The sequence below is a fragment of the Alosa sapidissima genome, chromosome 14 (genome assembly GCF_018492685.1).
Source record: "Alosa sapidissima isolate fAloSap1 chromosome 14, fAloSap1.pri, whole genome shotgun sequence".
NCBI lineage: Eukaryota > Metazoa > Chordata > Actinopteri > Clupeiformes > Clupeidae > Alosa > Alosa sapidissima.
This window is the reverse complement of record NC_055970.1, coordinates 11,071,791-11,099,122: the sequence shown is the minus strand read 5'-3', so window position 1 is coordinate 11,099,122 and position 27,332 is coordinate 11,071,791. Positions and strand designations below refer to the sequence as shown.

Genomic DNA, 27,332 nt, shown 5'->3' with positions numbered 1-27,332 from the left:
TCAAATGTTGACCTCAGAGACACATTCCACCTTCAGGGACTTGATCTAGTATTGCTTAAGATCGAAGGTGGCACGCAAAATGAAAACGGCAATGGAAAGATGCAGTTGAATTCCTAAAAAGCTCAGACCTATGACAGCACAAGCTATAAAGGTGACAAATGAACAAAGTAAACAAAACAAAAATGGGAAATTTATTATCTCTTTATTTCTGTATTGGCATGTCTACTGTGAACAGCTTGTGGCGGCACAAGGAGCCTGGTGTATTTGCCCTGGTTCTGTGGTGATGCGGTACCAGGCTTGGGGATGTGTGTGTGTCTGTCTGTGTGTATGTTTAAGTGTGTGTGTGTGTGTGTGTACGCGACCCACTCAGTCTGCTTTTCAGTCTACATCAAGCAGCAGCAGCGGTCAGCCCAGTTAAACCCCTCAAGCTCTGGTTACCTGCACAACTCACTCAAGTACCCCCCACCCCAACCCACTCACACCCCAACCAAGGCTCCGCTCACATCGTGCACAAATAAAAAGAAAAAAAAAAAAAAAAAAAACACATCATAATCTAAACGAACAAAAGGTTAAATACAAACCAAAAAAATTAAAATGTGTGCCAGAGGTCACTCACAAGACCTAACATCATCATTAAGTCTGGGGTGAGAATAATTTACATTTTTTTTTTAAAAAAAGGCAAAAAAAAAGAAAAAGGTAAATGGTGCTCTCTACTTGGTTTGTGTGTCTATCCCTGGAGGCTAGGCAGACTAATATGTACCAGTATCGAGCAGCACCCCCTCAGGGAGGACATATTGTTCCGTTCAGTCAGAGAAGCATTCCAATCTGAAGCTCAGGAAGCCTGAGGAGGTGGCACAGTTCTGCCGGGCGTTGGAGGGACACAGCACCTCCCACATATGAAGGGAGGTCAAACAAGAGGAGAGAAGAAAAAAAAAGACAATCAAATGTACAGAGAAACAGCAAACCTCAACAGCCATGAAGGGTAGGGCGGGTGAGAGGAAAGCAGTTCACTTACTATCGCTTTTATAGTTGAATGATAAAACAAAAAAAGAAAATGATTCGATCAATCAACAATTTTACACGTCAGCATCAAACTATGATTGGAGTCTGCAGAAGACATTGAAATGGAAGAAGACTAGACTGTGGCTTCACAGGGGCATAGGTGGATGAAGATTTCCAAGTCACTTTGGAGATGCTCCAATGAGAAAACAAAAAAGTGCACATATGAACAGGGAGGGCTCCCATCAAAACACTCCCCATGAGACAGAGAGAGAGAGAGAGAGAGAGAGAGAGAGAGAGAGAGAGAGAGAGAGAGAGAGAGAGAGAGAGAGAGAGAGAGAGAGAGAGAGAGAATGCTCAGAGACAAAAAAGGCATGAGGGAGCGAAAAGAAAAGAATGAAAGTAGTGGACAGACAAAATCATTGTCGAGAATAAAAAGGGAGAGTGAAGAGGAGGATCAGATCGAGAGAGACGGGGGGGGGGGGGGGTAAAGAGAGAGAGAGAGAAAGAGAGAGCGAATGAGATCATCTCTTTATGAGCCTCTGTTCCTCTTGTGCACCTCCCTCTGAACCTGATGGGTCTGATTTGTCTGAATGGAATTGGATTTTTGTGTTTGTTTGTTTTTCTTCATTTCTTTTTGATTCACAAATGAAATAGCTTTTGCACATCCCTTTAAACTTTACAGTACAATAAACTATAGTGCACAATAGTTATCAGAGCCACGCTATACCCCGACCCCCCTCCCCCTTTGCAGTTCGGGGTGCAGGGCCGTCAGCCCAACAGCACTAGGTACGTTGATTCAACGCGGGACCCACGCAGGGACGCGGGCTGGGGGGCGCTACGCAGCGGCAGGCAGGCCAGCGGGAACAAAAAATAAAAGTTTTTTCTTCTTTTATTTATTTAAAAAAGAGAGAGAGAGAGAGAGAGAGAGAGAGAGAAAACAGAAAGAAAGAAAGAAAGAAATGAGAGAGAGAAAAAGAAAGAAAGAAAGAAAGAAAGAAAGACAGAGAGAGAGAGAGAGAAAGAAAGAAAGAAAGAAAGAAAGAAAGAGAGAGAGACGACGCTTCGAGGAGGAAAGGCGGGCTCCGCCTCGGCCTCAGTCCTGTGCGGGGTCTTTGGCGGGCCCGCCGTCCAGGTAGATCTTCAGGGCCTTCTCTTTGCGGGGCGAGTAGCTGACGCGGTGGCCCGTCTTCAGCAGCCGGCTGCTCTCCTTCTTCATCAGCTCGCTGCGCTCCTCCTCCGACAGCTCCACCAGCTCCTCCGCACTGTCCCTGCAGACGGGCCCGGAGAGGAGGAGGAGGAGGAGGAAGGGAGGGAGAGGGTGAAGGTGGGGGTGGGGGAGGGAGAGAGAGGGGGAGAGATTACGCACAACTGCCACACATACACACACACCTCTCACAACTGCAGAATAACGTATTGAAATGCCATTGACCTTCACACAATGGTAAAAGAACATTCCAAAAACTGGCTCAATAGCTTTAAGGTGCAGAAAGGGAAAAAGGCCAAGTTGAGGAAAATAGAAATCAATAACACACTTTCTCCAATACAAACCGAATCCAGTCTAGAAAAATCCTCAGGGAAAATGAATATTATATGTTAACACTGTATTTATTTATGTATTTATGTGGTGCGTTGCCTTTAAACAGGAGTCTGTGGTGCGTTGCCTTTAAACAGGAGTCTGTGATCTTCGGGAGACTAGTGAGAGGCAGATGTGCAGAGGTATGCGCAGCTGGCCAGCAAAAGGTCAGAGGGATTACCTGTAGAAGACCACAGCTCCATCATCACAGATGTAGAGAGGCCAGACGTTGAGGGTGGACACTTTGGGGTTCCAATCTAAATCCTGATGAATCTCCAACACCGAGATATCACAAGGAAATGTCCCTCGACCCTGAAGAGTCATACAAATGTGCATTAAATACTGCCCGAGGGAAACCAGTAATGCCAGTGTGATCAGAATTTTACAAAACGGCAGAAAATGGCCACCATACCTTGGCAAACTCCAGGTTTTCAAGGGAAATCCCACTCAGTTCACTGAGCTGTAAAATAACCACGGAACAAAACTCTAATGATTTATCACACAATACTTTAATTTCCAAGCAAATCACTGTTAGTACACTGCTCACTAGCTCCCTCTAGTGGTCAACTCTTAAGCCTAAAACAGCACAACACACATGTACCGTAGTTCTAGAATGAGTAGCATTAGAATTATGTTGTACATGTGTGGTCTGGATCCTCATCTAAAAACACGCACACAGTTTTCACAGTTCTCCATTCACCTTTTCTTTGAGTTCCTCCACACTGCTGCTCTCCAGCACCACCTCCTGGAAGGGCTCCAGCTTCATCTGGGACGGCCTCCAGCGTCGGGTCAGCACTGCCAGCTGGGACATGGACTTCATCCGCTCTGGTTCTGAAGCACAAACAGGCCACTCTCAGAACCACTGGTGTAAAGTGTGCCCACAAAGAACAAAAAAAACCTGACTGGGTCGACTCCTTGCCTTTAAGTAGCTCTGAAGCACAAACACAGTTAGTGTTAGTGCACCTCCCAAAACAGACTGCACCATCTCTGCGTTAAATAGCTACATTGGTTTGTGTTGTTTCTCATATACATTAAAAGGAGACAGCATTGCTCAGACATTTACATGTACTTTCCACACCAGTGAACCACCCAGACAAGAGGCTACTATTTTCTACACATCAGAATATTCAAACTTGACCTTTACCATCGAGAACCTCCAAGAAAACCTCCCAGTTGCTGGAAATATTGATGTCTTCTTCGTAGACGTGGTAGTCCAGAAACACCGTCCCGGGGTTTTTCCAGGTCTTCTTCCTGAGACGAAATCTGACCACAAAGGAAGACAGGTCATTAGTATTCAGTTGCGGCTTCAGAGCGCTTTAGTCATGAGACAGTCATCTTTCCAAAAGGTTAACACTCTGACTCCCACACTGATGAAAATTCATCATTTTTATGGTCTAACGACGTGGCAGTCCCATAAACACAAGTTCATGATAATCACTATGTCATCCTCTGTGTTGGCATGCGGTGTTGGTGGGTGACTCACCTGTCGATGCTCAGATCCAGCTTGCACTGGTCCTTCAGCAGAGGCTGGAGCTCCTCTTTGGACTGCCTCACGGTCATCCCTTTGGCAAACACTGTGTCCACCAGGAACTTACAGGGCTGGGGGAAGGGGACAGAAATAACGTGTGGTCAGACAATTAAAGCTCAGTGTGCCCAGGACACATAACCAATGGTGCGAGCGTGTGTGTGTGTGCATGCGTGCGTGCGTGTGTGCATGCGTGCGTGCGTGCGTGCGTGTGTGTGTGTGCGTGTGTGTGTGCGTGCGTGCGTGTGCGTGCGTGCGTGTGCGTGCGTGTGTGCGTGTGTGTGTGCATGCGTGCGTGCGTGTGTGCATGCGTGCGTGCGTGTGTGCATGCGTGCGTGCGTGTGTGCATGCGTGCGTGCGTGTGTGCATGCGTGCGTGCGCGCGTGCGTGTGTGTGTGTGTGTGTGTGCGTGCGAGCGTGTGTGTGTGTGTGTGTGTGTGTGTGTGCACGCGTGTGTTCACAGGACTTGTGCTTCAGTGTTTACCTCTGGGTCATTGACGAGCAGTTGATAAACCTTCACTCGGTACTCTCCTTTCTTCAGCGCCCTCCCTAGCCGAACGGTTATCTGCAAGAGCACCAATATAGCAGCTATTAGTGCACAGACACGCTTCATGAATTAGATACAGACCTTCTCCAATTAGCACTGCATGAGCCGACGTGTAAGGACGACTGACCTTGTTGTCGTCTGAGAAAGAGGACAGCGTCTCATTTAGCCGGACGCTCTCAAACTCCTGGTTGTTGGCATAGACGCGGAACACTTTGAACTGTGTGGACGCGACGCCCACAAAGGGTTCCAGGTTATGCTTGAACGCTGCCAGTGTGATTCTCTTGTCCACGTGGACCAGTAGACCTGCAAGACCAGAATAAGGAACAGAATTGTGAGGACTAGTCATTTCGTTCCACATGAAATCGTACTTAACTTCACTACATAATATTACATGAAATACTTGCTACCCTCAAAATGCTATCAAATACATAAAAATGACACAAGCCAGGGCTCTACAGTGTGCCCATTTCACTCGCACATGCGAGTAAAAATGATGGCGTGCAAGTGCAAAAAAATATTTAGGCGCACTGGTGCGAATGACTTCTAACCATGTCAATGTTTGTCTACAAAATACACCGCAATATCGAGAAACATTACTGGTGCAAACCATAGAATCACGTCGTGAATGCAGCATAAAAACTACACCTCCCATCAACGTTAGCAGTTTCGCGTTGTGACTCGCTAGTAGTCGCTTCTATCAAATCCAAGAGCGCGCAGAAAAAGCGGAAAGTTAGACTAGCCAGCCAAGATGCAAAGATTGAAGAAATTAGTTCTTCTATCCACCGAATTCATCGGATATAGGAGGAACAGGATGAGATTCTGAGAATGCAGTGAGAGAAGGAAAGGTAACCTAACATGCCTTTTAGCCCAGTTGACGTATTAGCTGCAATATGCAAAATATAGCTGTAGCGAGCAGGCACAAAGTAGCCTCCCGTAATACTCCCATTTTATTCAAAGGTAGAACGCTACTGACAACTCCAGGCTTCCACGCATGCTTGTTTGTTTACACTGAATACAAGCTGAAGTGCAAAACGAAAGTAGGCCTAACGTAGGCCTAACGTTTGCCTAACTGCCCCCATCAATGCAGATATTTAAAATAAAAGTATAAAAAAATGTATATATCCTTGATATATCCTTGACTATGTTGGGTTTTGTGGAAGAGAAAATGGACTGTTTTAGTAGTAAGCTAGTATTCAGTATGCAGTCAAATAGGTCACCATAGGCATATTTGGATAAGCTACAGATGGATTCACAAATAAATAAATTAGCCTACATTTGGCAGGATACTTGATATACAGGCTAAATGCAAATATGACAATGTATTATAATATTTTTAATAACATTAACAAAATGTAGGAAAATAGAACAGACTGAAAATAAAGTAGGCACTGATCTTTAAAATCCTGTTTCCTGTAGCCTAAATGTTGTCAGTCATTCTTAATCTTCGCAATTGGTGCACTGGCATGTTTAACTGTTAGCTGAAGTGTAATGTTTATGTTATATGTTTATGTAATGTTTAAGTTAAGTACAGAACTGACTGTGCGCCCACATTTTTGTCTGTGCTCCTAAATTTTTTAACTTGGGCGCACAAGTGCTCCTGGAAAAAAATGTTAGTGTAGAGCCCTGACACAAGCATTATAAAGGACATGCTTAAAAAAAAAAAAAAGAAATCTCAGAGGGTCCCTATGATAAGATCAGTGTTTCCCCATACATTGACTTATGCCTACCACAATATCAACATTGACCACCACACAATGATTTTCCAGGTTGTACTAAATTGTGCTTAAATCTGGTTAGCATCATAACCACGCTGTGCTAATTTGTTAAAAATTGTTGCATTCAAGTTAATTCTGCAAACCCACCACCACAAATGGAATTCAATTCTGTGGGAAACACTGAAGATTATATTGAATCTATGCCAGATTTTCTCTACCCACTACGGCAGACCGCTGCTGTTCTGGACGATGAAGCGTAGGGACTCACATTTCTGTCCTTCTCCCGTGCCTTCCTCCTGCGTGTAGGGCTCAGCCCTGAAGTAGAGGTACTGGGCCTCGTTCTTGCTCTTGCCGTTCTCGTCGTACTCGCTGTCGGTGCCCGAGTCCTCCTCGGCCGTGTCCCACGTCTCCTTCTTGCCCTCGTGGGCCTTGGAGCGCCGGCTGCTGGTGATGCTGTGCGAGTCCAGGCCGTTGGCCAGCGGCAGCGGGCCGCTGCTGTCGGCGTTGCACAGCGTGTCGCTGCTGTGGCTCGAGCTCAGGATGTCGCTGTCCACCGAGCTCGTGCTGCGGTCGTTGTTCACGTCCGAGTCCGAGCGCTCCTCCAGCGGGAACTGGTTGTCCGGGTCGGAGGTGGAAGCGGTAGCGGCACCGGAACCACCGACGCTCCCGCTGCCCCCGGCGAGCGTCCGGCTCTCCTGCTGCGGTTGCAGGGGCTGCTGGGTAGCCTGGGGAAGGGTGGCAGTAGTGGCGGCGGTAGCAGCAGTGACCGGCTGCGAGGTGGACGGCGACTCCGGCTCCTGGGCCAGGGAGCTGATGTGCTCGAACTCGCTGTGGTCAGAGCTCTTCTGGCTGCCGCTGCCACTGCCACTGCTGGCCTGCTGCTGCTGCTGCTGCAGGGACAGGTTCTTGAGCTTCTCTGTGCTCTCCTCCAGGATGGCCTCCACAGACTTCCTGCTGCCCTTGGCTCCCCCCTCCAGAGAGTCCTCAGAGTCCCCGCCACCGCCACTAGGGGCGCCCGCCTTGGGGCAACTAGTTCTATTGACCAGGGAGCCCGGCGACTGCTCGGGCAGAGAGACAAACAGTCGGATTGTGTTCCCGTGGCGGTCCAGCAGTTTCCACAAAAGGGAGTCAGTGAAAGTGACCTGGTGATCGGCAGAATCAGAGCTTTCCACAAACACCTGGGGTCACACAAAGGTTACAGTCAGAGAGAGACAGGCAGTCACCACATTTTGGCCAATCAAGCAACACAGCGCTTACACTCAAATCTGCCATAGATTACCATCTACAGTACAAACCTGGTGGATTTCATAATAAAAAAGTGGCACTTGAGTGAAGTCTGCTTTTTAGGTAGCATTAGTGAGTAGCTCTATCAACATCAGTTGATGTGTCAGCTGAGATCAAAGCAGCAATGCGTTCAAATTAGGCAAACATTCGAGGTGAACAGGTTTCTCGGAAATTTCCAAGTAACCTTCAGTCCAAAGTTCATGCATGTTCACCAAGAACAACCATCTCAGAAAGTTTGTGTGTTCAAAACTCAAGGCAAATAAAAAATTAAAAAAATAGTTTATACACATTTGCTTTTGCCTGCTTACTGGAACGGACCACACATCTGATGCTTTGCTGCTATATCAACAGTAAAAAGTCGTAATACTAATCTCTGTGAGGGTTACAAAAGCATTCCAGGCACATCTGGGCAGACAGGCTAGTCACACATTCAGCACCTGCTGTGGCACAGCCTCTGCAGGATATCCAAAAGAACTTAAAGGAGAGGATGCCCTCAGCAGTGCTTATGGGAGACAGAGACGGAGAGAGAGAATGAGAGAGAAGGAAACCTTGTTGCTCCTGAAGAAACCTTCTGCTTTCAGTGTCTTGTTGGGCACATAGAGGAGCCGAAGGTCATTATAGCAGCGCTCCAGGACCACACGCATGGTTTCTGCAGAAAGCCCCGCAGCCTGCCACACACACACACACACACACACACAAACGCACAGACACACAAACACAAACGCACACATCACATATGGTCACATGTATAGGTCACAAAGCATGGCTTAAGACTATCTACTCTTTATGATAAGGCGAATGCAAACAAACAGCTCGATACTCCATTTCACATTGCACTGCTTAGTGTGAGCTGTACCTGTGCAATGAGTTGCTTGAACTCGGTGACCGTCTGGTTCAGGTAAGCCCTGACGCTCACAGGAGGGGCGATGGTCTCGCTCTTCAGGTCCACAACATGGACTTTCACCATGACCTCTACAGGGGCACACACACACACACACACACACACACAAACACATGCATGCAAACAAACATGAGGGCTCACACACAGCCGGTGATGTGCAAGGCCATTGTACAGCCACAGCCTTGGTGCTGGCTGGACTTTAACCCAATGGCCATGCGAAAGATCAAAGCATGTGGGAAGAACAACACAGGTGATACGTGACAGTACAAAGACAGGAACAGAGGCGGCAAAACCTTTACATTTACACACCCCCCCCCCCCCCCCCAAAGTCCAAGTTTCACTGACTAAAACATAATAATCAGACAGGCATATCCATTTCAATGAGGCCTCATGGATGTATTTCTGACTGGGCCAACACAAGGTACACTCCCAAAAGCACACACACACACTTCTCTTCAATGAGCAGAAACAGCCTTATTTGTCAAGGGCTGGAGCAAAAAAAAAATTAAAAAAAAAAATTTAAAAAAAAAAATTCACAACCGCTATTTGCTCAGGTGAAACCGCAGTAGCGCATGCTGGAATGCTGTCTTTAGGATCGCCTGAGCTGCAGGTGTGGGTCTGCGGGCGAGCTCTTACCTCCCGGTTTGTAGGGCTGAAAGACCTGGTCCGGCCGCCGCGTCTCCAGCAGCAGGTCGAACATGTACGAGGACTTGACCCCGCCGAGGAGCAGGCCCATGGGCATGTCCTCCTCGCCCTCGTACGAGCGCTCCAGGTACTCGTGGAACTCGTCGTACTTCACCAGCCGACAGCAGTCCAGCGTCACCACGCCCTCCAGATCCATGAGCTAGCGGCCAAAACCACATGGACATTAAGTGGACTGGGCCTCATTGGCCACTTAAGCTAATGTTAGTCAATCACGATACAGCCGGTGTTATTGATTGAGACTGAGAGATTGATGGATGAAGAGGCTGGTCTTACAAGTTGCCCTCACACACACACTAAGGCTAATCTCAGGTTTTAAGTATCAATCACCAGTGCCGATACCACCACGCGCGCACACACACACACACAAGCTGCTGTTCTGGGGAACATGTTACAATGTTGACCGTCATGGTAGAAATTCGGACCACACACACCTTGTATGCAATTTCTGTGGCTTCACGGAGCGTTTTGTCTTTGTGCACTTCGAGCTTGTTCTCCATCATCATCATGTTCTTCACCGGATGCATGCAGAACAGCTTGATCTGACAGAGACAGACAGACAGACAGACAGACAGAGACAGACAGACAGACAGACAGACAGACAGACAGAGAGAGAGAGAGGCCGCATTGAGTACAATCAAGTGAGAAACTTCTGCTGAGAGAAGGCATTTTGTGCTCTGATATCAGAGTGGCGTTGGAGTGTCCTTCAGTGGCCATGAGTGTGTGGGTGGTCACCTTGCATGTGTTGCGCTCGATCTCCCGCTGCCTCTTCTCTTGTTCCTCAGACTCCTTCTCTCTCTGGACGAGACGCTTGATGTGCTCTGGGAAATCCTCCGCATCCAAGTACTCTGCACAAATCACACACCACATTGAACACATCCAACATCTACCCATTTCTCTGACATTTATCCAAAAAAAAAAAATTGTAAAAGCTAGAGTGAAATCATTGCCCCTTACTTGCATTCCTTGTGGGATCTTTCAACCTGTATATGAGCATATATGCATTGGTAGAACTGCACGAGAGAGAGAGAGAGAGAGAGAGAGAGAGAGAGAGAGAGAGAGAGAGAGAGAGAGAGAGAGAGAGAGACAATGTTAGCGCAATGTTATTTCTGTCTGAATGTTATCAGCTGGCACGGCATGTTCTTTACAGGAGGCGTTCGTCTTCCAGGCTAAGAGGGGCCGCATGAAATGACACGGGCTAACAACAGGGCTTTGTTAATGCCGCAATAATAAGCCCCCTGTTCCCCTCCGAGAAATACGTCAGTCGGCAACACCAGGAACAGAGTTCCTTTTGATCAACATTTTGATTGTGGTGTGGTGATGCAATTTCCAAAAAGCTTTTCTGTTTTTATTTATTTATTCGATTTATTTATTTTTTGGAAGAAGGACATTTCTGGCAACACTAAAAACACTTGACTTCAAAGGGCTATTCCTCTTTTATTTATGACAACATCAAGCAGTGGAACATTTAGCAGCTGCAGGCCTTTGGTGGTAGTATTCATCCGTATTTGCCACAGTTCAGGTTGGATGCACTGACCTGGCAAAGGCACTGGAATAATAGCCTCTGCTCCCCGAGGACCCCCCATATGTCTTCCTGATGTCATCCTGTGTGATCTGCAAACAAGCACAACACACACAGAGCAATCCAGTCAAAACATGCACACTCAGTCACCTCCCAGACATAATCTCATCTAAACTGGGCACCTAGCAGTTGTGTGCTGGATTAGGCTCAATGCAGAAGTTGAATTTGAGCCAATCCACCCACCCCCACCCTCCCATTGTTACTTTGACCAGTAGCCCATGCCCTGGTGCCTCGCTGCAGGCTACTCCAGGACTGACCTTGCTGACGTGCTGGTCGTTGAAGCTGTACCACTGGCCGTCACTGAAGGACTTGATGCAGGCGTAATAGTGTCCCCCTGCCGCACTCCCAGAGTGCACCATGACGGAGAACAGCTCAAAGGTCAGCGAGCTCTGAGGGGGGAGAGCGGGAGAGAGGGAGAGGGAGAGGGAGAGAGTCAGTTCAAAGTCAGTGATGAGGCAGGTGTTGAGTGAATTGAGGAGAGAAGCTAATTCTCCACAGATGTGGACATTAAAGGAGAATTCCGGTGAGATATTGACCTAATGTGTGTTGAAACATGATACCGAGTGTGAACGTTTGTCTCATAGCTCATCTCGGCTTGTCCCCTGCACTCAGAAAGCTGGCGCTAGTTAGCCAATGCTACCAACAGTTTTTCGATGGGGGTGCTTTGGGCATCGGCCTAGCCATGCAAATAAATCACTGTTTTACACCATTTACGAGGCTCAAAGTAGCTCCATACTTCACTGGTAGACTCCCGAGGGCCTTGACATTTAAAATGAGACATTGAGAACTTTGAAAAAGCACTAGTAGTTTATTTACAAGACGATTTATGCAGACAGTACCTTGAGGAAGTTTACCGTTCGCCACTATCTTCAATTTAGTCACGATAAGTCGAGCGACGAGTATGAATGAACAGGTATGACAAGGGATCAGATTCCAAAAATAATTCCGTGGAAATGCATGGATTCCAGTTGCAGCAACTGGAATCCATGCTTTTCCACGGAATTATTTGTGCAGGGGACAAGCCGAGATGAGCTTTGAGACATACGTTCACACTAGGCATCATTATTTAACACACTTTAGGTCAATATCACACCGGAATTCTCCTTTAAGGGCAAATCAATCAGACAGTGAGAGAAAGTGAACCGCTAGCTCTCAGCTAAAGAACTGGGAGAACTGAAAAAGCTTCAAAAGGTGACCCAGAGGGCTTTCTGGCTTCTCCTTTGAAATGTACTCATATGGAGATACTTAAGAGTGCATTGGGAGTGCTCTGTGTGTGTGTGTGTGTGTGTGTGTGTGTGTGTGTGTGTGTGTGTGTGTGTGTGTGTTGGCTCACCTTTGGCTTCAGTACCCTCTCTGTGCTGCCAGCGCTGTCGAGGCAGATGCCCTCGTCCACGCCGTCGTCCGTGGAGAAGTCGTTACTCATCTGGTCACTGTGGCAACTGCCCTCGTTCTCCGCCCCACTGTCGGTGCAGCTCTCCGTCTGAGGAGACTTCTGTTGCGTAGGGGGAGGAGAGGGGAGAGGAGGAGAGTGAGGCCGAGGCGCCGGCACACCAGCAATGACTGGTTCTACACATCCATTAATCATGTCCTTATGTAGAGAGATTAAAAGCATTATTAGCACGAGCTACAGAAGGTCTACATTTGAAATGTATCAACGGAGACAAATGAAGGAATTGTTCACCCTGGGTTTCGGGTCGCTCACCTCATCCTCCACATCGATGAAGGGGCTCATGTCGAGCTCCTCAGGGAAGGTCATGCGGTCATTGAGCTTGATGCGGTGCATAGTGGTGTAGTCAAAGTCAAAGCGTTTCAGCTGCAGGGTCAGCAGGTAGGGAAAGTGCAGAAACCTCAGGCCCTGCAGAAGGCAGATGGACACAAAAAGAGCCCAATGAGGAGAGCTGTCCAAAGCTGTCCACTTAAAGCAGAGAACATTTCTGTGCCTGAACTTAAGAGGACTTTTCAAAGTCGTTTGAAAGGTAAAGATATAGCTGATTGACAGCAGGTAGCAGACCACTTTATCAAAAACAACACAGACTCACAACAGGCTCCATCTGAAAGGCTATTTAAAAGGGACAGAACGACCTCCTGGGCTGAGGCTCACCTTGCGGGCATCGCATTTCTTCTTGCAGCGCTCGCAGAAGTACTGGTTGGGTCCGTCCAGAGTCTCAGGCTGGACGAAGGCCTGCAGAGCCTCCTCCTGTGAACCCCCACGCAGGAACAAAATCAGCAGTTAGGACACAAAGCAACGGCAATTAGCCATGGGCTGCATCAACACCACCCAACTAACTAAAGCCACTGTCCCCAAGCAGTGTGAACTCATCTGACTTCTGAGCTGTAAAACTCTGAATGCACCACGCCACGTGTGTGTGGTGTGGTGGTGGTGGTGGTGGTGGTGGTGGAACTCACCACACTCCCAAAGGCCTGGCTGGACCCAAACGGCCGGATGACGAGAGGGATGTCCAGGTACGTGTCGATCCTCCAGCTCTCGTAGCCACACTCCAGACAGCGCACGTAGTCTTTGAGCTTGCCCTGATACAGCTGGTTGATCAGATCCGCCTGGACACACAAGAGAGTGGACTCAGACGAGGAACAATGGACTCATAACAACGGACTCATGTACCCATTCCCAAAGCACCACATACTTTTCATCAAAGTGGACAATGAACACTCAATAAGCACTTTGACCGTTACCCACTCACATTAATGCCTGTAATGCACATTAATAGTTTGCCTACAATGTTGGTATAGTTTACATTCCATGACCCACACTCCACCCTGCCCCCAAATCATGCTGCCCTTTGCCCTGGCCATGGTACATCTGGCTGGGGCACCTGCACTGTACACCGGAGACCGGGGTTCGATTCCCGCCCCGTGGTCCTTTCCGGATTCCACCCCGACTCTCTCTACCACTCCCTTCCTGTCATTCTCTACTGTCCTGTCTCATTAAAGGCATAAAAAGGCCAAAAATATATATATATATACACAAATCATGCTGCCCTGCTGTGCTGTTTGCAGAACCTTGTAGGTGGGCCTTAAAAGACAACTGACCCTGGCCTCTTGTTTGGGTGTGGGTGAGTGGAGACACAGCACAAGTCAGTCAAGTGTGTCGGCGGCACTCAGCTGAGCCGAGCGCCTCCTTAAGCGTCCTACATACTCGCCGTTCCCGACCTGTAGCGCGACAATGTGACGTCACGGGAGCGCCGTAACCATTTATACTCGTGCGTTGTGGTCGCGACACTAGTTGCAATATTCTCCTGGACAGAGGTGTCGCTGTTGTGAAAAGGCTAACGCTAACTACGTTACACAGTAGAAGAAGCTGTCAGAAGCATTGGCAGTACTGTGATGGTACTTCAGAATTTGGTTGCTGCTATTCACAACTACCATCATCATTATCATCTAGTTTCCAAGGTGTGTGCGTTTCTATTCTTTCCTCTTAATTCCATGTGTTACATCTCTCTCTGATAGCTTCATTAACATATGCAGCAAACTATTTAAAAATCACGAACTCGCGCTGGTAACCTAGCCAGGTTAATTTCCCTCTCTTTTCAAACTGACTATTCAAACATCATGTTTATTCAAGATGTGGGCTAGGCAAAAATGCCTGAATGTGGTTGATGTCTGTATAGAGGCACGCATGCTCCCTGATCTTGGCTTCAAGCTCATCCTGCTTGTCGCGTGCATCTGAAATAAAATCTCCTGTGCACGACCTGCCTGTGCGAGGCTGAAATTTCTCGTGCGACAGGGGAAATGACACAATTTTGACGTCACATTGTCGCGCTACCGGTCGCGAGCGGCGAGTATGTAGTAGTACCCTTTAATGAATGCCTCACACTCCCCGGCGCTCACATGAGTCCAGCGTGGCCGGCCACACCTCGGAGCGCTGGGTGTTTACACAAACCGCCCCAGATCAGAAATAGCTGACCTCGAGACTTTTCGCCACTTTCTCTGCCTTTTCCACACAGGCCTCTTTGTTCTGTGTCCCCGGGGGAGGGCTCCCATTGGCTGAGGATTAGTGTTGACTAAATGCAAATGGGTGGGGCTTGGGGAGGGGCTATGTGTGTGTGAGGGGGTGCATGAGATCTACCTGCTCAGTCTGCTTCCACTTCTGCTCAAGGGCGTCGAACATGACCCGGCACAGCTCTTGTACGTCATGCTGCTGCCAGGCTAAAAAACACAAACACATGCGCACACAGACACAGACACGGACACGGTCAAAGTAAAAAATGCAACAACTAAGAGCTGTGTTTCACAATACCAGATACATCCTTGGGGGTAAAGTGCAATTGTTTTTCTAAAGGCTTCCCTGAGTGTTATGGTGTACATGTAAGGGATGTTCCTGTAGAGGTGTATGTGTGTGTGTGTATGTGTGTGGGGGGGGGGGGGGCACGGACTCACCCTCGCTGCTGTCCCAGCCGAAGCTCCGCGTGACATCTGTGGTCTCGATGGCACGCTTCTTGCTGGTCTGCAGAAGCACAAAGAGTCTCTGCAGCTGGTATGGGATACTGGTGACCGGGTCCTCCTCCGACTCCGACTCAAACTCCCAACTAGGGACGGGCAACAACATGACCATTAGTTTTCTGAAGATAAAACCTTCACTCTCTCACACACACACACACAAAATTGGACATGAATGGGCTCATGCATCCTGGTGAAAAGTAGCTCACTTGTACAGTGCATTTCGGAACTCCGGAGTCATGAACAGTGTCTGCAGAAGGCTGTTCAGGTAGCACGTCATGGCCTGATTGACCAACCCCACATACCCTGTGAGGGAGAGAGGACACGTAGGCCGAAAGAGACAAAAGAAAGCAAGTCAGGTGAGTGACCGGCTACAGGTGACTGAGCAGGAGCCGTATCTTTTTTCTCATGCATGTTCCTTTGTGCAGGAGGAGGTGGAGGAGGCAGGGCTGAGGGCCCACCACAATATCAACAATGACCACCACACAATGATTTTCCATGTTGTACTATTTAAATTGGATGGAATTCTTTCATTGTAGAGCTATGTGCAGTGCACCTTTGTGCCTCTCCTTGTTTCTTTGTCTCTCAAAGAACCTACATGCATGTTTAAAGAAAACATCCTGCAAGGCATAGAAGACGACTTGCTAAATTGTGCTTAAATCTGGTTAGCATCATAACCCCGTTGTGCAAATTTGTTTAAAAACTTTTGCATTCAAGTTAATTCTGCAAACCCACCACCACAAATAGAAATAGAATTCTGTGGGAAACACTGTATCTTTTTTCTCATGCATGTTCCTTTGTGGAGGAGGAGGTGGAGGAGGCAGGGTGGAGGCAGGGCGGAGGACCTACCGGTCTCAGACTTGTTGAGGATGGAGGAGTACGAGTAGCTGGGACTGCTGTAGTCGCTGCTGCAGCCCACGGTGCCGTCTCTGGGCAGTGGCCCGATGAAGCGGTCCTGGGAGCTGTCGTCCAATCCGCTGCTGTCCGCCGTGCCCGACTCGTCCTGTACACAGAGTCAGGGTCAGAGGTCAACCCCCGCAAGGCAAACATAGTCACGTCTAGAGCATCCAATCACGCTCATGTGGCAAATCACTTTTATAATGCTTATAATCTATTAAAAGCAGTAACATTAACAACGAATTGCCCCGTCAATTGCATTAGGGAATATTTCATTTTAGTGCTGATGGTTAAGCAAACACTCAGCGTGTGCAACACAATGAGATAAGCAAACTTCTAAGCTGTTTTGAGACCCGGTTTGGCCAGCGTGGGTGTGTGTGTGAGAGTGTGTGTGTGAGTGCAGCGCCCACTCACAGAGGCGATCTGTGGCTGCTCCCCATCCTTATCGATCAGCTGGAGAAAGTTCTTCTTGCCCGCCTCGAACCCCGACTCCACCAAGGTCATCTCACTGGCCTGGTCCAGGGGCGCCTGGGGGGGGGGGGGGGAAGAGGAGGAAGACCACAGACGGCCAGTTAAGACCAGAGAGGGGAAGGTCGCTGTAAGAAGCCTGCTCTCGTCTGCCTACCGGGAACAACGGCTCGCTGCCAAGTCTGAGCAAGGGAAGTGATGGGATAAGGTATGCGTCTGCTCTCAAATGCTCTTTTTTGTGAGGTGAAGCCCATGCCGTGGCCTGCAGGTGTGCAAGCTGAGCTCGTTCTGCTGAATGCGTCTCAGAGTCAACTGAGCGTCAGGCGAAGATTACATTATTCAGCCTTTTGTGAGCATGACTATTAAAAACCCGGGAACGTCTTGCAGACCCTGATAAGCAGCTTGTCAGTGAGAGAACTTTCCCTGTTACACCCTGCTGTATGCCCGTTGCTGGAAAATGCACTAGTGTGGGATTCGGGCTGAAAGGCCATATCGGTAATTCAAAACAAATGATTTTGGTATCGGTAACCGTATCGGTATGACAAATGATATATCGGTATAACAAATGATACTGAATAAAAATAGTGGACTCTATAGGCTTAGTATCTCACAGAGACTGGTCAAATGCCTTATCTAAGTTCCTGCGTCCATGTGAGGCCTGTATATGGTAGAGGAGCGGAGAAAGGCTGGCCAGGCGTGGAATGCGGTCTAATCCACTGACCTACTCAGTGAGCTAACTCCAGCCCAGGCACCTGTGCTCAGGGTCAGCGGCAGGATTAGCATGTGGCCAGGCGAAAAACAGCACACTCATGACACACACACACACACACACACACACACAGCACAGAGAATGTACACACACACACACACACACACACGGCCTTCATTACTCTTAAGCACCCTGAGCTCAGGAGGGGGGGCCTTGTAATCATAATCATCAGTAAACACTATGATGCAGTTAAAAATACACCGCTCATACAGGCCTAGCCTTGTATTTTCTGACACCCCCAAAACTCCACCCAGAGAGTCACTATATATAGGATAGTTACTATATATACACACACAACTAAGCACATGTTATTAACATTTAGGCCTAAAGTATTGCATACAATAATATGCAATAAAACAGACAAGATTGATGGACACTGTATGTATTTCATTGTTAATAGGGACTTCACCCCTCATCAGTGCTGTGGTTAGTGGTATGTTTGGCCACTGAAGAAATGGCATGGCATAAATGGCCACTCACCATGTCCGCTGAGTTGCCCCAGGCCAAGTCAAAGGTGCCGTTCACATAGCCAGCCTTGTGGGCCACGTCCTCGAAAAGTTTGGAGAGGGTTGTGGAGGCCGGCAGGTTAAGGGTCAGACGCTCATTGACCGTCTTGGCATTGGTGGTATCCTGGACGATGCACAGCACACGAGGCTCCTCAGCTGCACTCTCTATCTGCTTGGGACACACACACAGCGTGTAAGCGCTGAGCTAATGCATACATGACACAGACATGCAGACTTGCAAAGCAATATGCACCATAACTTAGCATAACACTTTAGCATAACACACCATTTCATTAGTATGGATCTGTTATAACAAATCTGACAGAACTGGACAAAGACCTCACATGTTCAACCATGATGTCAACCATCAGTCTCACAGTTCCACAGCAAATCAAACAGATATTCCTCAAAACATTAACACACAGGAAAGGGCAGCAGACATGACCTGCACAAAACTGGAGCAGCCTGCTTGTGCAATGCAGTCTTAATACGACCTACTGTAGACCTTGTTACATTAAGCTCTCCAAAGACACAGCTTAAAATTGACGGCTCGGAGGCATACAAAAGACGTGGAGATGGAGGACCATCAAGCTACCTGTGCGTAGCCAGACCCCGGCCAAAACACGTCTGTCAAAACCAGTGGCCGAGAACTCATGCGGGAACAATACACTGACATGCCTGTTAGTAGGAAACAATCACCTGCTGAAAAACTTTCAATATGCACCAAACAAGGCTCGGCAACAACAGATTTGAACGTGATTTAGGAACACGGCCAGCTATGCTCAGTCACCAAGACCATTTTTTTTAAGATCTCCCTGAAAAAGGGCTTTGTTCTCCATTTCTTTCCTCCAAGAGGCTGAAGCTCCTCTCCTTTAGCACCACTGCCAAGGGCCTATTGTTGACTGCACAGCGCTACACCGCTCATATTACTGATACTAATAAAACCTACGGCTGCCCAGTTCCAAGAATGATGTAAGAGACACGTTTCTTGGATATTGGTGAGTTGGGGGCAGTGTTTGCAGCTAAGCATGGGGAAAAACAACTGGGACAGGGAAGGGGATCACTTGACTTGAGCAATGGCTTGGCAGCCAGGCTGTGTTTTGCTTTCTATAGACTACACCCACCACTCTCTTTTGAGGAGGTAGCTGCTACAGAGTATATTATTAGCCTTTCAGATGCTAGCAAGTCTACCATCAGTTTGTCTGTACTAGATTGTGTTGCTGGGTTCAGGGCTCTTGAAAATGAGTGTGTTGTGGGTCAAAGGTTAGTGGGGAAGAACACTAGCAAACAAGCACTCTGGGGACCCAGCATGCACAGGCACGCAGAGGCTCCAAGACTTCCACTCTTTCACTCACAGATAAATTGAGATAGAGATAGATAAAGACAGAGAACACACACACACACACCACGCTCACACGCAAGTGCAATGTTAGCAGAAGCTACCTGAGAATATCTCTGCTTCATTTCCTCAAAAATGCTTTGTCTGCAACTCCAAAACAGCCCCTGGAGCCAAAAAAACATGACTGAGGGCTTATTTTGTTTCTTTCTTTCTTTCTTCAAAGTGTGACAAAGACAAAGAAATGTTAGGCTACAGTGATGCTGTTGTTAGCATTGCCCAGACTCTAAATGCCACAAGACTCTGAGAATTCTCTCGCAGGTAATTTTCATTCACGCCTCCGTAAGATTGTTGGAAAAGAGAGGGGGGAGGATCGGAATCTGGCAATCTTGGCTAAATCTGACAGCTTGCTGCTCCAAAAGTCCCAGAGATGTCGATACACAGTGCGGTATTATCAGCTTAGGGGGTATTTTTATCATGGATAATATCACAAGGTGCAGACATAAGGACGCCTGTGCTCTCACTGGCACAGAGAAGCACAGAGTTAAGCAGGCCAGGAATCAGATGAACACAGGTCACTTGGCAAAAACGATTACGGTTTATTTCGGCTACCCTATACTTTGTCCAGCTGGCATAATCTGCCAAATGTTTGTTTGTTTGTTTTTAAGAACATGCATGACAAATCATCTAGTGATTCCAGACGACAGGTTGACAGTGAAGAAATGAAAGATGATAAAAGTGAATCACACAATATATTCACAACGCAGCATGTAAAAACTGGAATGTGCAACAATCTGATTACAGACATCCATAGGCCCTTAAGACTACACCTTAGTTTACAATCCAAACAAATTGGGCTCAATATTGTCTAATTGTTTAATTAAGCATAAAATAGGTGCAATGACATGGTAACATGTAAAGAAACTTAAGAGGTTAAATGAGATAAATGAAGGTTTACACTACCAAATATTGGGATAATGAGACTGAGGCATACAAACGAGATTTTTTTTAAAGCAGCTTTCACTTCCTGATTTAAGTACTTGTAGGAGTCTATTATAAGAGGAACACTCAGTGTGGATCATTTTAACTGGGGTTTTTAAGTTGTCAACTCATTACTCATGCGAGTGCTGGAACATGGTACAAAAACAAAACAGCGTCCACATAGAGGCTACCGAGTACTCTTTAGAAATAATCTGAAACGTAATTAATAGCCTACCTCTAGTATATTGACTAGCCTGACATCACAAGCCCACGGTCATAGTCATTTAACAGCAGCTAGCAGGTGGTCTACTGAAAAGGGCATCCCTGGCTCCTCAACCCACCTCAAGCAACCAATGGAGTTCATGAGAACCGGCCCTACAACAAACCTGAAGCCATCGATCTGGGTCTGCACCATCTAGGAACTAAAACAGCGAGACTGCCTAATACTGCAAATTCACACGTACAAATCAAAAATAAGAACTGAATGGTAAACCACACTGGCATTTAAAAGTATTGCATGGGTCAGTCATGTGTGTGCTTTCATCTCCACTGGTGGGACTGGACATGTGGAGCTAAGCCTGCCAAGGCCTTATGCCAGTGTGGACAGAGGTAGGGGTCCCTTCTGATAGTCACAGGAAGGGCCGGTTCTGTAAATATTATGACCCTACAGCAAACTGAAGCAATGGGCCAGAGAAGCAAAAGATCTCCTTTAGGTAGGGGTTGGTCAGGTGACTGGATGGGCCACTCAATGTGACCATTTTACACCTAGGAGATTTTTTTCCCCAGCTGCCAAAACATGAATTGTTTATTTCTACAATAGGCTACATATTCTAATAGTTCAAGTCAAGTCAAGTCAAGTCGGCTTTTATTGTCAATTTCTTTACATGCACTGGTCATACAAAGAATTGAAATTTCGTTTCTTACTTTCCCATGCAGACATAGACATGCTTTAAATACAGACATAGACATACTATGGACATAGCCATAGACAATAAACATTAAATCAAAGTGCAAGACTGAAATATAGAACATGTATGTATCAAAATAGAAATATAGGACATATATATAAAAAAAATAAAATAAAAAATGTTGTCCGCATTATAAGTTCTATCCTGCTCCTGTTTGTGTCATGAACTGTAGCTTCAGTGTGAACTAATCAGGACACCTGACATCTGTGCATCTGAGGATTTGTACAAAAACATTCTTGCTTTAAGCCACCAAGCAACTATCTGATATCTGATCATCAGCTAGTACCACCTTTACCTGCATCAGACTACAGGCTGTCCATTGAAATGGGAAGAATTTATGGCCTGCACTGCACATAACCCTGCTTCCTCAAACAAAGCAAACTCCAACAAGGAAACCAATCGTTGAATATTTCTCTTTAAACTGATATGCTGCACTGCACATACCCCGGCCTGTTTTCAGTCAAGAAGATGCTGATTTCCCCACAAAAGTACTATAATGATGGAGCAGAAACTCATAACTAGACAGGTCTATTGGCTTAAATAAGGTAGGCTACATCAAAGCACTATGACAGGACTAACATAATAAGTCAGAAAAAAACAAAGATGTAGTTTAGGCCTAGTTATTCTTTCTCAGAAAATATGTCATTGCTACATTTCAACAGCATTACATTGTTGCCAATATATACCAAGGATTCAACGAGTTTTTATTCATTACATACAGAGATAAAATGTAAAACATGCAGTGAAATGCTATAGTTGTTCAACTCTGCCTTAAGGGTGTAGCCTATATTCTGAGGGACCATAAATTAGTAAAGAAAGAACATGTTTGTTCAAATCATTTGAACTCAACGAACTTATTGCAGTATTGTAGTCGAGTACTTTTATAATGCTCAGCAGAATTTAATCAGTCATGGAAGGCCTCTTAGCTTGTTTCTTTTGTGACCATTATCAGCATAAGTTTTTCTAAAAGATTTTTGTTCCGTCCCTTTTAATCCACATAACCCATTCGAGAACTCCACAGAACCTGCAGAAGATAGACGCAAAGGCGACGTTTGGCGAGAAGTCTGTAGTTGCACATTGCTGCAGGACTAGAATCACCAACAGCTACATTCTTGAGTTCTGTGATTTGCACTTCAAACTGTAGACTTAGGAGATGATTGCTACTTAACTGCGAGTTAAAGATCTTCACAACCATATCTTAAAACAAGTATGTGTGCTGACAACTGGGAAATGGTCTCGAGTCTATTTTTAATTTTGGAAACATTTTAATAAAATACATTTAAGACAGGGTATTACACCAGGAAATTAACACCAGATGCTGTTTTTGTTTGGGTAGGCTAAATGTTACGTCCACGACTCAGATCTCTTTTCATAATGACAGTTCAAAATATATCACAGTTACAACTAGGCCTTGGCGATAAGTCTGCCACGACAACGTTGTCGGCTATTTGTTTTGTTCGTGCAATGACGCAATCACAGGTGCTTCCGTCAGACTTTCTTACCTAATACGGAACTAAGACGTCCAACATCCATGAACAGCCTTTCTAGTCAAATGGCTTATTTAGATAGATGTCGTACGTAGCTACTTTGAGTGGACGAAAATCCAGATAGCGCTGTAGTTATCGTGCTAAGGGTCATCAAAATCATTTAGTTAACGTTAACTGGCCAGGCGCTGTCCTGTCACTGCTTTCTAACGAGCACCATTTCAGAAAGCATAATTTACTGATGACCAGTTTGGTCACCAATCCGGATCACAACAATGAAGGCCCTAGAAGGTGGTTTGCAAATGTTGACAACGTTGACTCCCCAATTGAAAGCTACAACAGTTAGCCATGGGCTATAGGCTGTTGTCATGTAAATGTCGCCTTTCAATTCTTCAGCACAACGGCAAATAACATCCGTCAAGTTTCCACCACTGATGTTAAAGCACTGCTGTCGTGTTTATTCCACTCTCATCAACAATGACTTGATTTAACACAGCCAGGACACGGAACTTGCTTATATTTTAATAAGATGGATTAAAATGGCTTTCTCAATGTTTAGCTAGCGTTTGTTAGCTGTAGACCCTATCCATCTAGCAAATGAGCTACGTGCTAGCTACCTGGCTAGCTAACTGGCTAGGTGCTGTAGCTAGTGACGTTAAGTTACAAAAACTATGGAACAATTAAGGTGGACATCTGTGCACTCTGGCTGTCATGCCTCTTCCATCTTCTGAATAACAAAACTGTAACGTTACATTCAACTTTTATCTCAATCAACAAGAGCAGAGAAATTAATATCTAGCTGGACAGTTGACCAACGTTATTACTCTTAGCTTGAACTGGCTTACTAGCTTGCTACTATTAGCCGTCCTGCTAACAAGCTTAAATACACAGCTAACATCAGCTAGCTAGCTAATTTGCCACTAGTTCGTACAATTCACTTGTAAGTTAGAAAGATCGATGTCAACGTCTACTAAACCCGTTTATTATGGACGTCCGTGGTGCTTAATTGATAACGTTATCTCGCACTCAATTGCCGAGGGCCCACTGATGCCAAAACCCGGTCACTCTGTATGTGATAATCTCACCTCTTTGGGTACGAGCTGGTTTTCTTCGCTGGGCACCATTTCCATTTGGGCGACAGTTTATACGGACATCTATCCCAAATCGGATGTCAACAGGAAATGTGAAGAGCGGTAACGTTATACACAAACATAATTTCAGTTTGGTTCAATCCAGTTGGGTATCTAAGTCAAACTGAGCAGATAAAAACTTGCAATCAAACTAATCGCAGATACTTTCTTTTCAGTTCACCACCTATGCACAAACAGCAATCAATGGGGGTAAAAATGGCCGTTCGTCAGTTTCGCGAGAATTCGGCTCACAGGCTGTGCGTCACTTCCTAAACATCTTGCGTCCTGACATCACCTGTCTATTCATGTGCACAACAGCATAATAATAATAACAACAACAACAATAATAATAATAATAATAATAATAATAATAATAATACAATCCTGTAGTGCTATCCTTAATACTGTTTAGACATCCTGTAAGCTAAATTGTGTTTTGCATTGCAAAATCAACAGTTCATTTGATTTTGATCAAAGTAGGAAGACAACATGGATGTTAAAGTCAAACAAGTCAGTGTGTTTACTTCTTTGGACAAGTTTGGGTAGATTTACTGCATTCTGAAACAAATTAAGGAATTAGGTATTCACAAATGTATTTCTTCTGACTGCGACAGACTTCATCATGCCACCTGCCCTGTGCAGCCAGGGAGAGAGTGACACAGCTCACTCTCTTGCCACCTGTGGGTTGTTTTTTGGACTTGTCCCAGTTAAAGAAAGTGACTGGCATGCTGTTAACATCCACATACTGGCCCTCTTTAACAATGTCTGTCACACCAATCCAGAAATCCTTGGCACCCGGAGAGCTCCGTTTGGCATATTCTCTCAGGTCATTGTTCTCTTGCATGTCACGTGGGATAGCTAGTGTGCCACCTTGAGCGATACAGTCTTCATTGGCCTCATGGTAGTGTTTGGGCTCTTCAATAGCCAGGTAACATTTCCTGTATGCTTTGATTCCACGCAGACAAACTAGAAAAGCATGAAAAAATATAAAAAGGAAAAAAAATGTTGACAAAAGGATACACATAAAGGATACTAATTATTTTAGTAAGAATATTTGTAGTAGCCATTTTAGCTCAGTACATTATTTTAAGTTGGAAAGTTAGCCCAATCTTATATCCCATCATGTAACTGTTCAGTAGCCTCTTAAACTAACAATCCAACACTTTCTTGCCAATTCCCTTGTCAAGCAAGCACATAGCATGCTAATTCAAATTTGCTTATACTTTAATCATCTCTAAACATTTACTCTCTCGTGGAACAAGTAAGTCTCTCCAAAAACAAACAAATCCCTTCACAGAAGCACGTTCAGACAGAAGCATAGGCCTATTTTAGGTATTTGTATACGGCCTGATATCAGCAGGTTTAGGAAAATAAACATCAGAAGGCCTAAGAGGATATAAACTGTTATCATGCATGTTGTATGCAATCTGCAATTAGAGTATTACAACTTAGTTTCAAGTGCAGCAATCTAAAGCTCAAAAGCATCCTGGCCAAGTCACAGAGAAGGGTGCATTGAAGGGTGATTGATTGTGATTGATGGGTGCATTGAGTCAGTACTGGCATGGCTCAACTGTAGAAGTTCGATGACGCCCTCTAGTGGAGAGATTGCTCTTGTGATCCAGTGCATCAACCCTTTCTTAGTGAGCAACTAAGGCTACATGTACATTGAAATGTCATTGACATCAGTGCAGTGCATTTAATCCACTGGCATTTCCAGTTTTGGGAAATATGTTGCATCGGTATTTGTGCTCCCCTAAATTAAAACCCATGACATGTTGATCACACACCATGGTTAGTTGTTCTTTTGGTACACAATTCACTGACTGTGACTGGTTATCTGGTAAAATAGAAAAGTTCTACACTGAATGCAGGTTTCCCCACTGAGGCAACACAGCTATGACATGCTCCATGTCAGTTTACTAGTGGTACTGTAGCTTTGCCCTGTCACAAGATGAGCATATCTTTGTCAGGTTAGCCTTATCTGCATGCATTTTTGATGATTAAAAAATTGTCAGAGAAGAATAATAGACTGCAAGTTTAGGTATTCTCTCAAATCCATTAAAGTGGTGTTACATCAGACACCACAAGGACACCCACCTGTCTGTAGAGCCTGCATCTCCTTTAGTGAGTTGACTTCTAGCCATAGCTTGTCTATCTGCACCTTCATATCTTCTTCATCTGCTGCATCTCAGGCAAAATGAGGAGACGGAGAGAAATAGTAAAAGGAGCTCAATTCACACGGCACTGGAAACTAAACTTGACTCTCATGCAATGTGCAAGTATAGGCTACCACCTGGCTGTCCTGTTAGTCTTAAGACATGTCCTGGGTATCCACATATATCCTTGAAAGTGTGACTGTCCTAACTCTACAGTGTGATGTGTGTTACCTCTCTGCCGACCTGGGGCTGCTTTCCTGGAGCGGGAGGGCCTGGCGTCCCCATGCTGAAGCAGGGCCGTGCAGACGACGAGCAGGAGGACCAGGAGCTTTGGGCACGCCATCATCATCGCTGCAGCCGTCGGGAGTCTGGCACGCACAGGGGCTCACTTTATACCACTGAAAGAAGCTCCCTGACTCTGTGGACAGTTCACCAAACACGGAGACTGTAGACGGCTCTCCAAATAGGGGGCTGCAGGTTTGCACAGTAAGGTTCTGGCATCTCATTGGCTTACAGTGTAGAGCCTGTGTGTGCCCCCTTGAGACTTCAAGAGGGATTAGAATACCTGGGACGAAGTGAGAACAATCAACGCCCTGTTTCTGCCCATTCATAAATATTTACCTGCGCTAGGGTGCCGCTCATTTAGTAGTTTTCCCCATTCATTGCCCAAACAAGCTGTAAATTCATTGACTGCCACACTGTTACATGATGTGCGAGTACAGTAAACAGACCCATCATGCAGCTCTCTCCAGAACCCTATTTTGTAACACCATGATAAATGGTAACTTTATGCAATCAAAGGAACCCCCCTGGACCATGACTCCATAGTAATACCATGCAATATACAGACATGAGAAACACAAAAATAGTGCATAATGGATGTGTTGTTTGTAATATGTATGTAGCCATAATATTAACCAAATATATTTGTCATTAGTTTAAAGGTAATTGTCAACAATATTATGATTATTTGCACTTTGCATCAATAACTGTTCTCATACTATGACTTCTGTCTCTATTCTCTATTTAGATATTTTTCTATTAGAAACATATTTGCTGAGGACCTCTGTGTTCCTGGAGGAGGCTATTTTTAGTATGCAATGTTATGAGATGGAAGGAGGGTAGGGTGTAGAAAAAAAGTCTGACAAAAACAAGGAGACTTAAGCAACTCGAAGCTGTGACTTAAAGAATATATGGAATACTGTATGCAGCTGTAGAGTTTATAAGGACCCTCGCAATGCAAAAATTAATGTTACATGCATATTTCAACAGCCATTTGACACCAGGTCACAGTGTTAGATACTTAGTCATACTGACAATGACAGAACAATTTAAACATATTCAGGAGACC

At 45.9% G+C, this 27,332-nt stretch overlaps 2 protein-coding genes across 13 annotated transcripts; both read right to left on the bottom strand.

The window, feature by feature from the left end:
- Window positions 1-185: 185 nt before the first annotated feature.
- On the bottom strand, window positions 186-24,056 carry usp47 (ubiquitin specific peptidase 47). Of its 8 annotated transcripts, none has more exons than XM_042061331.1 (29): window positions 23,781-24,056; window positions 19,370-19,429; window positions 17,901-18,095; window positions 16,598-16,711; window positions 16,136-16,289; window positions 15,496-15,592; window positions 15,227-15,375; window positions 14,916-14,995; window positions 13,238-13,387; window positions 12,933-13,028; window positions 12,513-12,686; window positions 12,165-12,323; window positions 11,089-11,220; window positions 10,787-10,863; window positions 10,207-10,262; window positions 9,985-10,097; window positions 9,684-9,791; window positions 9,184-9,391; window positions 8,503-8,618; window positions 8,195-8,314; window positions 6,631-7,540; window positions 4,775-4,950; window positions 4,585-4,665; window positions 4,059-4,174; window positions 3,720-3,838; window positions 3,276-3,406; window positions 2,988-3,035; window positions 2,757-2,887; window positions 186-2,270 (listed from the first exon to the last, which is right to left on the bottom strand). In XM_042061331.1, the coding sequence occupies exons 1-29, from the start codon at window positions 23,823-23,825 to the stop codon at window positions 2,096-2,098; spliced, it is 4,290 nt and encodes a 1,429-aa protein (XP_041917265.1). In that variant the 5' UTR covers window positions 23,826-24,056; the 3' UTR covers window positions 186-2,095. The 8 variants fall into 8 exon arrangements, with proteins under 8 accessions (XP_041917265.1, XP_041917262.1, XP_041917268.1 ...); XM_042061328.1 differs by having other exon boundaries at window positions 12,165-12,419; window positions 12,534-12,686; XM_042061334.1 differs by having other exon boundaries at window positions 3,276-3,400; window positions 3,714-3,838; window positions 12,534-12,686.
- A 265-nt stretch (window positions 24,057-24,321) lies between these two features.
- clec3a (C-type lectin domain family 3, member A) lies at window positions 24,322-26,382 on the bottom strand. 5 transcript variants are annotated; one of them, XM_042061929.1, is made up of 3 exons: window positions 26,213-26,382; window positions 25,923-26,006; window positions 24,322-24,791 (listed from the first exon to the last, which is right to left on the bottom strand). In XM_042061929.1, exons 1-3 carry the CDS (start codon window positions 26,328-26,330, stop codon window positions 24,394-24,396), a joined length of 600 nt encoding a protein of 199 aa, XP_041917863.1. In that variant the 5' UTR covers window positions 26,331-26,382; the 3' UTR covers window positions 24,322-24,393. The 5 variants fall into 5 exon arrangements, with proteins under 5 accessions (XP_041917863.1, XP_041917864.1, XP_041917865.1 ...); XM_042061930.1 differs by having other exon boundaries at window positions 25,923-26,003; XM_042061931.1 differs by having other exon boundaries at window positions 26,225-26,382.
- Between the last annotated feature and the right edge of the window lie 950 nt (window positions 26,383-27,332).